The 14,413-nt window shown below is 36.4% G+C and overlaps 1 protein-coding gene across 8 annotated transcripts in view; it reads right to left on the bottom strand.

The window, feature by feature from the left end:
• Positions 1-14,413, bottom strand: part of ABI3BP (ABI family member 3 binding protein) — a 288,504-nt gene that overhangs the window by 95,962 nt on the left and 178,129 nt on the right. For all 8 annotated transcript variants that reach the window (XM_059890043.1, XM_059890042.1, XM_059890036.1 and 5 more), the window contains exons 31-39: positions 13,043-13,102; positions 11,951-12,037; positions 10,592-10,651; positions 9,687-9,770; positions 6,193-6,252; positions 5,311-5,394; positions 3,670-3,726; positions 2,573-2,632; positions 1,825-1,905 (exon numbers count right to left, since the gene is read on the bottom strand). In XM_059890043.1, the coding sequence (XP_059746026.1) occupies positions 1,825-1,905; positions 2,573-2,632; positions 3,670-3,726; positions 5,311-5,394; positions 6,193-6,252; positions 9,687-9,770; positions 10,592-10,651; positions 11,951-12,037; positions 13,043-13,102 (633 nt within the window). The remainder of the gene's footprint in view (positions 1-1,824; positions 1,906-2,572; positions 2,633-3,669; positions 3,727-5,310; positions 5,395-6,192; positions 6,253-9,686; positions 9,771-10,591; positions 10,652-11,950; positions 12,038-13,042; positions 13,103-14,413) is intronic.

Genomic DNA, 14,413 nt, shown 5'->3' on the forward strand with positions numbered 1-14,413 from the left:
CTATCTCTGTTCCACACCCCACTCTGCTCAACTACTAACATGGTGCTGGGACCACAGAGGGCAAGGAAATGGTTGTTTACCTAAGACAAAGAAGCAAGGCTATTTGAAAAAGAAATTAATGAAATAGAATGCTAAGAGAATTGAATAAGATGCATCTTTTGTCAGAGACAGTTCTTATGCATTTGGCTACCATATAGATCTTCTCCAACCACGAGCATTCTGGTCCATGTGCTATTGTAGAAATGCTACCTTCTCTCTTAGCACAGAGGAGGGAAATGCAAGTTAGCAAGCCATATCACTGTCACGTTGGGACCCAACTGCAATGGGCTGGAAGGACTTCTTGAACTAAAACTCATAGATTTCCTTGGTTTCAACTGTGGAGCTTAGAGAAGTTTAAAGTTTGTAAAGAAGGATGTCCCCCCCTGCCCCATGTTTTGAAACTAAAGGAAGAAAATTTTGAGTTGCTAATGTATTTGTAGGTCTAAAAACCATCAACATTGAATGTGGGCCAATGTTTTCTAAAATATTAGATTTTCTTGGCTTTACTGCCTAAGTTTGAAAATTTCACTTTACTATCCAATTTGTTCCTTATCACTGAGGGTCTTTCAGAGATCAATAACAAAATGTGTTAAAGATATAGATATTACTATGTATAATTAGATCCTCAGAGAGATTCCCACTTAATAATGACTAAGAATCAATGCTAAACTGTAGTGGAGAGTAAGGAATAGTCAAGTTCATTAATGATGGCTAAGCCTGTAAATTACATTCACTAGAACTGACTCTTCCAAGAAGCAAGCTTTTAAAAATAATCTGATAGGGAAACCATTCCTTAAAATAGGAAGAGAATAATGAGAATATCACAAAAAATCTTAGAGAGTGGTTCAGAGAAATTTCATGGTACTTAATTATTACCATTTTACAGATCTACATACCAAATAGAAGGGGAACAATTTGGACTTCAGACTCTTCACTGAATCACATAATGAAATGCTAAAGGGGATTTCATGGCAGATAGATTTCCTCACCTGGATCCAGGGACATCTGTTGCAAATAACAGGTAGCTCTTGAATTAAGAATCCTGACTACTTCTCAGATGAAGCATGAAACAGAATTACAACAGCAATCAAAGGAAGCAGGAGCAACTCTGGCCATGATAGTGATGGGTGGGTTTTTAATGAGGTCACAAAAGTCATTACCTAATGTTGCTTCTGGAGCTTCAGAGCTATGAATAACCGGTTCAAAGCTTATAGCAGAAACTAACCAAAAGCAACAAGGGGAACATAAGAAAGCTTAAACATTTTCTTTCAAAACATTAGTTTCGAATGACAACTTTTTTTAACTTTTGTAAATTCACAGAAAGCAAATAGTCTCTGAGGCTAGGAGCAATTCATCACAGAGAGTAGGTACAACCTTTGAACTCTGCTATGAATCCTAGTATAGTCAACATGAGACTGACCTAGGTGTTTGATTTTCTGATTCTAATATGGAAGCTTGCATTAGAAAATTTGTTTAGGCAATATATGTTAAAAATATGTGAAAGGAATTTGTTGCATTTCTTATAAGTTGGGTAAAAACCTATGGTTATGTACTATAATAGATCATGTGTGTTTAACTGTAGATGTACCATGACTAACTATGCCAGTATTGCTACAAATAAAAGTGACCAAGAACTCATCCAAGAAGCAGCTGCTAACCATACTTTAATGCCTCAACTCTTAGGGAACATGAAGTCTGTTACTTTCCATCAAAGGCATTGCTTTGGGACCCGACATGGACAGACTGCTAGGGTTTACCCCTCAAACCATGGAATAACACATTTACCCAATTTGGTCTGAGGTGCTTCAGGGCTTGATGTGGTTTTAGGTCTGGGACGTGGACGACGAACTCGTGTTGTTTTATACGCTGAAGGAAGAAATATTGGATTATTATTGGATTATTATTATTCTAGTGAATGTGGTATTGGAAATAAAGTTCTAGATTTTCTAAAATATGTTTCCTTGAAATTTAAGGCATATATTTTTAAGATCCAAATGTTTTTGCCTATTTTGTTCATTATTTTATCACAGTCTTGAGGTAAAACTTACACATAAAATTAAGTCAAGAAGTGAAGAGTCTTATAAATCTCTAATTTTAAAAAAGGTAAGGACTATCATCAAACCATAGGTAGTTCACAGTAAGAAATGTAAATATTCCCCCAAGCCATGGAACTATACATTGTTATGTTTTAGTTCATCTAGAGAAGATACAGACATTCCTGACTGCATTTGAAGCTCAGCTTTAAAAATGAGCCCCATTTAGACAAAAGTAGAACATGATACAAATTCAATTAAGATTACACAGTAGAAAAATACTCTGACCTAATCCCATGCATAGCTTTTAAAACAATAGGCAACTTCTTTTAGAGTCTTCAATACTGTTATTGAGAAGGATAATCAAGTTGCAGAACAGCAGAGGATGACAAGATAGTCTTAAGAAGCTAGTGATAATGTGATGATGATGAGGATGATAATGATAGAATGAGTTGATAATGGGCAGGAAAAAAATGTTGTGGAACACAGAATATCATTACCTAATGTTGTTTCTGGAGCCTTGGTTGTATGAGTGACAGGTTCAATGATGGTAGGAAGAACTAGCCAAAAACAATAAAATAAACCAAAGAGATTTTTAAAATGTATTTGAAGACTAATTTCAGAAGCTAATTTTTAAGCTTCAGGACAGAGAGAAAAGAGACACATACTTGTTCTTTGCAGATCTGACCAAATTATGGCCAATATCCATTAACCTCGTAAGACAGGTTATGCACTTTGTTCAATATCACTGTGGTCAACAAGAAGCTCTAGATGTTTGGTTATCTGACCCTTGCTAGCATGGAAGACTTTGCTAGATGAGCTTTCTACACGTTTATGAATATAAACATGTTAGACTTTTCTAACTACTGGAAAAAGCATTTATCAGTCTATTTGCACTTCTATACAAGTTGACATATAAATGTCTACTAATTTGTTCACTCTTTCAATAATAGTGGGTAGAATAATGAATTCACACATTCAAAAGGATAAGGATCAATGTAAAAAATGGGACATGCTCATCAAAATTTCAAAGTGGTTCTTCATTCAGTAAAAGACAAGAAACTCTTAAACCTTGTTAAATAAGGAGAAATAATCAGCCTATTCTATCATAAAAGCCCATCATTTAAACTTTTAAGATTTAGGCATGTTCAAAAATTCGACCATTATCTAAAAGCATTATTCCTTGAAACAATAGATTCACCAGTATAATCACACAGATCCTAATTCAATAAAAAGTAACACAATAAAAACATGGCATTTCTACAACTGATGAGGAAAAAGCAAGTGAGAAGAATAAGAGATAAATGGGAATTCATGTTTGAAAGAAAGCTTAATAGTCAACACTTTAACCAAATGTGCATGATCACATGGCAAAGTCGAGTAGATACACAGCAGTCCGACATCCTGAAATTAGTATATACACAGTTCTCTTAGATTCAACAGATGACATAGAGCTTAGCATATTTACACGATAAAGATTGTAATAGGATGACAACAGAGGGGTTAGAAATGGTTTAAGATGCAGGAGAACCTGTGGCTATAATGGTATGACAATGAACAGGAAGAGCACCATTTGAAGGACACACATGCTCATTACCCACGATTTCTGGAGCTTCAGTTCTAAGAGTACCAGGTTCAAGATCTGTAGTAGGAACTAGTCAAAAAACAATGAAACAAACACTTGTGAAAAGTCAGCAAATTAAATCTTACCAGTATAATATTGCTTCAGTAGGTACATAACAATTTGAAAATTTTTTTGAAATCACATACTTCCTATTTAATGATTTGGTCACCTAAAGCCAGGTAGATATTCTTTTATGAGACAGCCATAGCATACACAATCTGGTAAATATCTTCATAAAGTCAACATGAGTTTCTCCTAGGTATCTAAGTACCTAATTCCAATCATTGTAGAACACTGATCTAGGAAAATTATCCAAACAGTTTACCAAATATATACTTATGTAACTGTTCTGACAACTGTTGACTTTTCTGTGGAAGCTTTAAGAAAACAATATGTCTAAGTTCTCACCATAAGGAAAAACATTTTCCTACTGCTTTCATCTATCTATATGAGGTGATGGATTAAACTAAACAACTAAAGCTACAGTGGGAATCATCTCATGACACATGCAAGTCAAATCATTATGCTGTATGCCTTAAACTTATACAGTGCTGTATGTCAATTTTCTCTCAATAAAATCGGAAGAAAATAGCATGTCTATATAAGCATGTATTCAGTAAGTAGATTTTGTATTTATAGACATGGAACAGAATTAAGCCAAGTGAAGCATACAGATCTTGTTGAGAAGACCTATTTGGAAGTAGGCTGAGACCTTGTTTGAGGCAAAAGCACTCAATAAATCAGGATATAAGAACAAATAGCGTGTGGTGCCCAGTAGAGCACTTAACGTGCTCTGTTCTAATCACAGGCTGTACCCTGTATAGGGGGAAGAGACCATTGCAGGAGAGACCACTGATACTTTTGGGTCAGATCCAAACTTCTGAGTCATACTTTCAAGGAATTTCTTCAACTACTCTTATGGGCCCTTCCAAACACAGTTCTCTTCATTACCACTGAGAAGCAGAACCTCCCTTCACTCAGAAGTCTGTGCTCGCTGGTTGGTCTCTTCCCCTTTCTTTTTGTCTGTCAGTCTCCATGATTTTAAGACTTCTTACTTCTGTCCTTCACAGACTTTTCTCTCTTTCAGCTGAGAGATGTTTAGAACCCTTGCATAAAAGAACTCTGTTTGCACAGATATACTGCCTAGGTTCAATCTTGCAATGTTTCACACTGAGGCGGGTTCTGAATTTGACTCTACTCCAGACTGAGAAGTAAGAAGTCGCTGCCTTCTCTGATATCCTCACAACTGTTGATGGGCTGTGGGGACAGGTAAGTTACTTCATGTTTGTTTCTTGAAAAAAAAAAAAAAGATTGGTTTAAGACATTTTGTCTTTAAGTGAAGAAGGGAATGGAATAAGAAAACGCAAATAAAGGACATAGTACATAAAAGAGTAGATCCTTACGTAGAAAGCAGAGTAATCAGCTATCGCACGAGTCCCTGCCACCCCCTCATCACGTTTTCCTTTGCTAACTCGACAGGGGGAAGCAGCAGCAGGCCATTTCGTGCCTTTACCCACGCAGGGATCACATGAACTACCATTCCCACTGCTGGATCAATCCCAGACTCTCCAGAGCCACGAGGACTCAGTCCTTAAATGAGAAACCCACATTTACCCGGTTTGGTTTGAGGTGCCTCAGGAGTTGTTGTAGTTTTAAGTTTGGGACGCGGACGACGGGTCCGTTTTGATGTTTTAGGAGCTGAAGAAAGAAAACCTTCAGTTACTTCAGAGTTCATAGTTCAGCAGCTATGGGTAGCAGAACACACGTCTCCAGATTTCCTAAAACTTACTAGATTTCCTCATATTTTAGGAAGTGTGTCTTTTAAACTTTTTAATTTGAAGCTTTCACCCTTATTATAATAGTTTTTTTTTTTTTACATGTGGAAGTTTACTGGGAATAAGTCATATATGAAAGTAAGTTATTCATTTAAAAAGAAGAATCATTCAAAGAACTCTCTTTTGAATTAAAAAGGAAAAGAATGATTGGTAAAATATTATGATGGTGGTGATGGTACAAACTCTTCAATGGTTTCCTAAAATAAGACCATGTCATTAACTTTTCAGTTAAAGAACAAATATCATATCAGTTCAGTTCAATTCAGTTCAGTCGCAGATAGCTTAAAAAAAAAAAAAGACTTTTAGATCCACAAAGAACCCCCTTTTCTAACTTTTGTTAGGGTTACAAGAATTGCTTTTTAAACTCAACTTAAACAAAACATTGGTTAAAAAACATATGCAAAGGCAAGAACAATTTCAGATGGTTATATGTATAACAATTGATCTGAGTTAGGTTCATGCATAGCTCTCTTAGAAACAAAGGATTAACTTGTTTTAAGAGTCAGAGTCTTCAGTACTTTTAGGATGAAGAATATCATGGCGTGATAATAGAGGATGATGATATAGCTTTATGAAGCAAAAGAACCTGTAGCTGTGATGTTGACGGAACAAGCTTGACAATGAGAAGCGAACGCACTTACTGAGGATCACGTGTTATTACCTTTTGTTGTTACCCAAGCATCAGTTCTGAATGTAACAGGTTCAAAGTCTGCAGTAGGCACTGACCAAAAGTATTAAAAAATAAACCAAATGATTGTTTTAAATAAAAGAAAACTTAAAACATTTACTGTGAAAAGGATCTTCCTAGTATAACATGGCAAGTTTTAAAAACTCTTAAACTAGAAGGGTAAACAATTGGTTTTCTAAAAATTGGCCATACCTAAGTCAGGTACCTATTCTCTTATTCCTCCTTTTATTATCTGATTCTAAATTAATAAGCCAAAGTATGATGTTTGGGTATTGGTAAGGACCTATCTTGGGAAAGAGACTGAGGCCTCAGCATGATGAATCAGATTGGTATCTCTCCATATTAAGCAAAGAAAGAACATGTCTTCATGAACAAAGAGGAACTTGTTGATAAATACTTGATCAAATCTCAATGGCTTCATCAGGTGCCTAAAGATCTCTACCTTGGGAGTCCGATGTGGACCAACCAAGATCTAGAAAAACTTTGAGTACCACCTTGAAATCAGATATCCTTTGTATTATATTAGACTTTCTCCTTTGGTTGGTCTTTACCTATATCCACTCTTCCTGATTTAATTCTTTTCCATCTTTCTACTCATCTATGTCCCACGATGATTTCAAGGCTCTACTTTCTTTCTTTCTTTATTTTGGGCACATTCCAGCTTTCATTGTCAATGCCCCTGAACTATTGTTATCCCACAAAATCAGCAATACTGAGACAATCTTTTTCTTTGTCCAATAGAGAAGAAACAGTGACTGCTTGGAAACTTTCGAAACCAGAATAAATTTTGGAATAACTAAAATAAATTTTTATGTAATTTTTAAATCCACATAAATCTTTTATTAACCTCTCTGTAAACTGCAGAGGAAAATAGTTAAGGCTTTTAATATGAAGTTCCCCACAATCAGATTTCAACCTTCAGCTCACAATGTAATTGCTGTTTTCCACAATCACAAGTCCCTAAATTTCATTTGTAAAAGAATGAGATAGTTACACATCAACAGTGCACAGTCTAAATCTGATGAGTAAAAGTGCTTTGCCTGACCTATGTGATGTTTGAAAACTGGGATATTTTACTGAATAAACTAAAATTTTGGAAACACCCTAAAAAAATTGGAAAGTCTAGAAATAGTCTGCATGGCAATAATTAGCAAAACTAAGTCATAGGTGAACTGTGTGGATGAGGAAGGAATTTTCCTGTTTGCCCCAGTCTCTACTCCTATACTGTCTCATTTTTAGTCCTTTTTGCTCGTTTACAATATACACTTGGTCATTACAGACATTTGAATTTTCCCATCATGTACTTTTTCACTTTGTCTTTGACCCTCCTTTCTGCTGTTCTTTTTTCCTCTCTAATGAATGCTTTCTTAAAGCAAAAAGGTTACCTCTTGTTTTTACTTTTTCTATTTTAATTATTTATTAAATTGTACATATAACTTTTATAATCATTAGTAAATGCATATGATTCATGCATTTTTTCCTATATTTGCTATTTTCATAATAAAAAGAACAGTAACAAAACATATTTATAGATCATATATAATATATATCAAAATATAATATGGATAATATAAATGGTAGAAACTGACATGAAAAACTTTATAACATTGACTATATATATTTTTAAAATTATTTGTAATATATACATATTATGTGGGAGACCCGGGTTCGATCCCTGGGTCAGGAAGATCCCCTGGAGAAGGAAATGGCAACCCACTCCAGTACTCTTGCCTGGAAAATCCCATGGACAGAGGAGCCTGATGGGCTACAGTCCATGGGGTCACAAAGAGTTGGACACGACTTAGTGATTTCACTTTCTTTCTTTCATAATATACACACATAATGATTGCTAATGTATATACATATATATCAATATATGATTGTTAAGCTCAAGGCAACAAGTATCACCACTTTTTGTTTTTTTGCAGAAAAGAATGTATTTGAATTAGAAATTAATATCAAAATGAGAAATTTATATCAAACATACTTTAAAAGCTCCAAATATTTGGAAATTAAATGTCTACTTAAAAATGATGGCTGTATCTAAGAAGCCATAACAAGGAAAAGTAGAAAACATTTTTAACAGAATAAGAATGAAAAGAGAATTTATCAGAATTTGTTGCACGCAGCTGAAGCTGCTCAATGCAACTAAATACAATGTGGAAAGCTGAATAAGGTATGAAAACAAATACTGGACACTAGCATAAAATTTTGTGAAACTGGAACAAAATCTGTACTTCAGTTAATAATATTGCATCACATACAGCCACTATGGAGAACAGTGTGGAGATTCCTTAAAAAACTGGAAATAGAACTGCCTTATGATCCAGCAGTCCCACTGCTGGGCATACACTGAGGAAACCAGAAGGGAAAGAGACACGTGTATCCCAATGTTCATCGCAGCACTGTTTATAATAGCCAGGACATGGAAGCAACCTAGATGCCCATCAGCAGATGAATGGCTAAGAAAGCTGTGGTATATATACACAATGGAGTATTACTCAGCCATTAAAAAGAATACATTTGAATCAGTTCTAATTTCCTGTTTTTTTTTTTTTAAAGAACATAGTATCATAGTATTTCTTTATATTCTCAGAATTGGATTAGAAGTTTCAAGCCTCAAATTTTGTAAAATCACTAAAACAATAAGCTCTCTAGACTTTAAGCAGTAATCTAGTTAGTAATACTAGATTCCAGAGTAAAGGGAGCTATATCAAAGTTTTAAGTGAATATAAATCAGAAATCTAGCATTATGTTTATACTTAGTCAAATAAGTAAGGCTTCATTCTTTCTAAATTTATCTTTCCCTGACCCGAAGATTTATGTACCTAGCACATCTTGTTGATAGCATACAAATATCAATCTTATATTTTCATAGATGTGTATATTGCCATCTTCTATTTTATTTACCAAGTAAAGGCTTTTGTTTTTAACTGTCTTTCAGGTTTTAGGACTAAAAACACATCTTCCACATCTGATACAATAGCACCTTGGGAGGCTACTGAAGGCACTTGAAAGTGAAAGTGAAGTCGCTCAGTCGTGTCCGACTCTTTGCGACCCTGTGGACTGTAGCCCACCAGGCTCCTCCGTCCATGGGATTCTCCAGGCACAAATACTGGAGTGGGGTGCCACTGCCTTCTCCAGGGGATCTTCCTGACCACTTAGTGTTTATCAATTTGAACTGAATATGCCTAATTTTTCTAGACAAGCTTTATTTTCACAAGATAAGTGGCAGTTAATAAAATGCACAGCAACAGAGATTTTTACAGAGGAAGTATGAGGCATTAGGCTGCCATACAAATCTCCCCCTACTGTGCATTTCTTGCCAACTCTAGAGTAGGAACTGCAACTCAATACTGAGTTGTATCTTTAGTCTCTGGCGGCATACTGGTTACTCCCAACAACTAAGATTACTCGTCACCCTGTTGGGTTAGGTTGTTGGAACTCTAAGCCATGAAAATTTTTACCTGGTTTTGACTCAGGTGCTTCAGCACTTGGTGTGGTTTTTGGTCTGGGATGTGGATGAATTGTCTGTTGTGATGTTTTAGAAGCTGAAGGAAGAAATTCTTGTGTTATTACATAACAACATTACCCAGGGTTCTGGAACCTATGGGAAGCAAAAACATGACTCTAGATTTTCTACATCTTATTTGATATTATTAGATATTTACCTTTTTAGTTTGAGATTTTTGTCACATACATAAATTCCTTTTGTATCTTCTTTTATCATAGAAGATTTTTTTGAAGACAAAAATCAGTCTTAATATAAGAAATAAAGATTAGTAATTATAATCAAACTCTCATAGAGCAGTGTGGTTGGGCAACAAAAAGGTTAAGGACTGTTGCTAAATTTCAATAGATAATGAAGGACAGTCAAACTAAATGTGAGGTTTATAATTTAATCTTTCAATCTCTGGTACATGTTCTATGTAACTATTAAAATAAGAACACATTACTACCTAAATGGAAACAAAACAACAAAATACTAAGGAAATATAAAAAGGGTAGAAATGTAGATGTGCCAAGAATGGATCCTCTTGGCCCTGTGAGAGTAGTTGTTGATGGCTTTATCTGTCTAGACAAGAAACAGATCTGTGATGTGTTTGAAAACCAGTTTTTAACCACAAGCACCACTTGAACAAAACACAGAATGACACAATTTCAAACAGGTTACCCAGCAAATATCTTAAAGTAGGCTCACCTATGGCTAATTCTATTAAAAACAACGGATAATTTAAGAGTTTTCATAATTTTAAGAAGAATGTAGATAAATGGCCACAAAGAATAAAACTACTGTCACACGGAGCAAGATGAAACTCTGAGCCCAACAATAAGCAGCATAAGGCTTGTTGAAAACACGGTGTATCATTACCTAATGTTGTTCCGGGGGCCTCTGTTCTAAGAGTGACAGGTTCAAGGGTTGAAGCAGGAACTGACCAAAAGATAATACAGTAAAGCAAAGAGATTTAAAAATATATGAAAAGTTAGAACATTTGCACCCCATCAAGATTTGCTGTGTATCATTCCTTCCACAAACAAACAAAAAATAACAGAAAGAGCAGATGACTGTTCTTCGGCCAAGCAATAGTTATGGTCAGTCTTAGGCTTAGCCTTGAACTATCTTGAGTCAACATGAAATTCTCCTAGGTTTTAACTAATGGATTCTAACCAATATGGAAAACTCTGCACTAGAAAATATTTTCAGGCATTTACCTAATATAAAATGAGAAAAAAAACTGTCTTTAAAGTAATCTGATCAACCTGTACTTCAGTGAAAGCTGAAAAGGAGCACATCCTATGTTTAGATTAACATGGATATAATAGATGGTGTGTACATTTGAAATAGATATAAAAATTAATCATGGAAGTGGATGGTGTTTGTCCTGCCAAGAGCTCAGCTATGGAAAGAGTCAGAGATCTCTGTTCAAATCATGACACATAAAAGAGCAGGATATGGTGGTCACTCAGTCTGTAATATTTGGTAGAGCATCTTTCTGGCCTAAGCCCGGAAAAAAATGGAAATCAAAGACTGTTGACGTCTTTCAAATCTAAGCTCCTGAATCAAGTTCTCAAAATCCTCTTTCAATTGGCTGGATGGGTCCATCCTAATGTAGCATCATCAGTAGCCATGCTTGGACCACTAAGAAGTAGGACAGTCTGTTCTAGGCAACTCCCCACCACACCTCTGCCACCTCCACCACATGCCTGGTCCTTCTGTCTTGGATCATGTTTTCCTCCACATATACAAATCCTGTAGTGGGCCCAAACCTTAAGGGCCAAGGGCCAAGTCCAGTCTACCTTGATTTTTCCCTTTGTCTCATCAAAACATATGCTCGACTTTACTGTTTTAGAAGTAAAATAAGTCTCTCAGAGGTGGCATATCACCCACAGTTGCTACTGTTGATCCAGGAATTTGCAAGCTACTTTCAATTTGTTTATTTACTTGAATGGAATATATTGACTCTGCTAAATAAGTTTTATCTTTAAGATCTGAGTAGAATTTTATAGTAAAAACTTATTAAATGTATATCAAAGATGACTCTCACATAGAAAGAATTAGGTATTCTGGCACCAACTGTATCTTACACAGTCATGTTCTCCTCGATACGTGGTAGAGGAGATATTACTAATGCTGTCTCATAACTTCATACTTAGAAAGAGTAAGAGTTTTGGGTCCCCACTGGGACAGGCTACTAGGGCTCACCCTTAAACCAACAAATTGCACATTTACCCAGTTTTGTCTGAGGTACTTGAGGGCCTCGTGTGGTTTTAAGTCTGGGACGTGGACGACGAGGTCTTTGTGATCTTTTGGTAGTAGCTAAAGAAAGAAAAGACTTATGTTATTCTATATCTTATGGCTCTGGGTACTGAGGAGAGGTTTTTCCAAAACCTGTTAGATTTTTAAAAGTTCTATGAAACTGTAGTCTAAAATTTTCACTCTTTTTATGCCAACGCATCATTGAGGGTCAAGTTACTTATTCAAGGCATGAAAATTAGCACTTGTAATCAGATACTCACATTAGTCCCTCTCTGAGGGAAAAATGAGAAGGAAGACTCAATTCTGGTGCAAGGGAAGGGGAGGTTAGGGTCACACTAAGGAAAAGGTTTACAATTAAAATTTCAGATTTGGAAAACTTCCTATTTGTCAAATTGGTAATAAAACACATCATTACTTAAAACATCAACAAAGAAGCAAACATACCATGCAAATAGTTTTTTTTTTTAAATCTAGAAATGTAGAAGATGTGCAAAGGAACTTAAGAGTAGTTGTTATTGCTCATCAGCCTGGAGGAAAAAAGAGATCCAAATTTGTTTTCAACTCAGCTTTAACACAGAACTTCCCTGGTGGCTCAGATGGTAAAGCGTCTGTCTATAATGCGGGAGACCCGGGTTCAAGCCCTGAGTTGGGAAGATCCCTGGAGAAGGAAATGGCAATCCACTCCAGGACTATTGCCTGGAAAATCCCATGGACAGAGGAGCCTGGTAGGCTACAGTCTATGGGGTCGCAAAGAGTCGGACACAACTGAGCGACTTCGCTTTCACTTAACACAGAACACTGCTCAACAAAGCACAAATCAATGTGATAATTTCAAATGCACCACATGGCAGGTAAATCTTTTGAACTAAACACACGCCTGCTGTCATAAAAACAACGGGACACTCTTTTAAAGAGGCTTCGACACTCTTCAGATGACGGATTGAATTGCAGTAGAGGATGATGATGTCATTTTGTGAAAGAAGAAAAGCAGACGATGGGGATGGAGACTGAATGGACTGCACGAGGAGCAGCAACAGCACTAGGGGAATGGCGCAGCGTCATTACCTAGTGTGATCCCAGATGTCTCAGCTGAAAAAGTAACAGGTTCAAGGTCTGTAACAGGAACTGAAGTAACAAACAAAAGAGAGGTTTGTTGTTGTTTTTTTTTAAATAAAGTATGAATAGCTATAACATGCATGCCAAAATGAATCTTGTCAGTGTAATACTATCTCTAGAATACTTTTTAAAATTTCTGAATGAAGGGTGTTATGGACTGAATTGTATCCCCTCAAAATTCATATGTTGAGGTCCTAAAACCCAGTGTGACTATGTTTGGAGCTAGGGCCTTTAAAGATTTAGTTAAGCTTAAATGAGGTCATAAGAATGGGACCAGAAGCCAGAAGGACTGCTGTCCTTATAAGAAGAGGGAGAGACGCAGGGAAGCTTTCACACACAGAGAAGCCCATATGAAGACACAGCCAAAGAGAAAGGTTCTGGGACATATTAAACCCGCTGATGCCTTGACCTTAGACTTCCAGCCTCAAGAGCTGTTGTCTAAGCCACCCAGTCTGCGGTATTTTGTTATGGCAGCCCCGTCAGACTAACAGAAAGGGAAATCAGCTGCTGTGCTCACACTTGGCCAAACTGTAGTTAGGGACTTCTTCATCTCATGAGATAGGCATTACGTTTGGTCTCTGTTTAGCAGCACCAGAGGGAAACAGTTCTTATAATTAGTGCTTGATTATCTGCATCTGCTCTGGTAGCCTTTAGGACATTCTTAGGTATTTAGTAAATACATTTCTAACAACCCTCAAAAAGCATGTAAAAAACTAACCTGTACTTTTGTGGACACTGAATAAAGAAACTGTCTACTATGTTATCAAATTATGGTTGCAGAAAAAGTTCCTAAATAACCAAGCAACCATTAGACAAATAGCCCAGAATGGCTCTGATAATATTGCTGAGAACTCAGTTCTGGAAAGGTCTTGTGACGTCTGTCCAAAGAAGAAGACTCGAGAAGGGGAAGCTGCTTAGTCCATGGATCCACTCTCAGCACAGGGAAAACTATCCAAGTGTGGAAAGAAGAGATATTATGATGCTTATTAAGAACGATACTAGTCTTAGCCAACCTCGCATGGTGTTGTTCAAGTGCATCATCCCCAAGAAAAATGCTTTATTTGCCTCATAAAGAAAGCAGGATCTCTGCTCCCTCTGGTTGCCTCTAAGCATATCCTTTTTTTCATCTTTGTTCACTCTCACTTACCCACTTGTGCAAATTCTAATGTGACATCAAGACCCAAACTCCTTCTCCGCTCTACTGAAGCCCACGTTGATTTTTAATTTTTTAAAGATCTGCCAAGCAAGTATGAGATGAAAGAATTTGGGTTCCCTCCACCAACAACTAGGGAAGAACTATAGACCCAAAGTACCCATTTT

The sequence above is a fragment of the Bos taurus genome, chromosome 1, assembly GCF_002263795.3.
Source record: "Bos taurus isolate L1 Dominette 01449 registration number 42190680 breed Hereford chromosome 1, ARS-UCD2.0, whole genome shotgun sequence".
NCBI classification, from domain to species: domain Eukaryota; kingdom Metazoa; phylum Chordata; class Mammalia; order Artiodactyla; family Bovidae; genus Bos; species Bos taurus.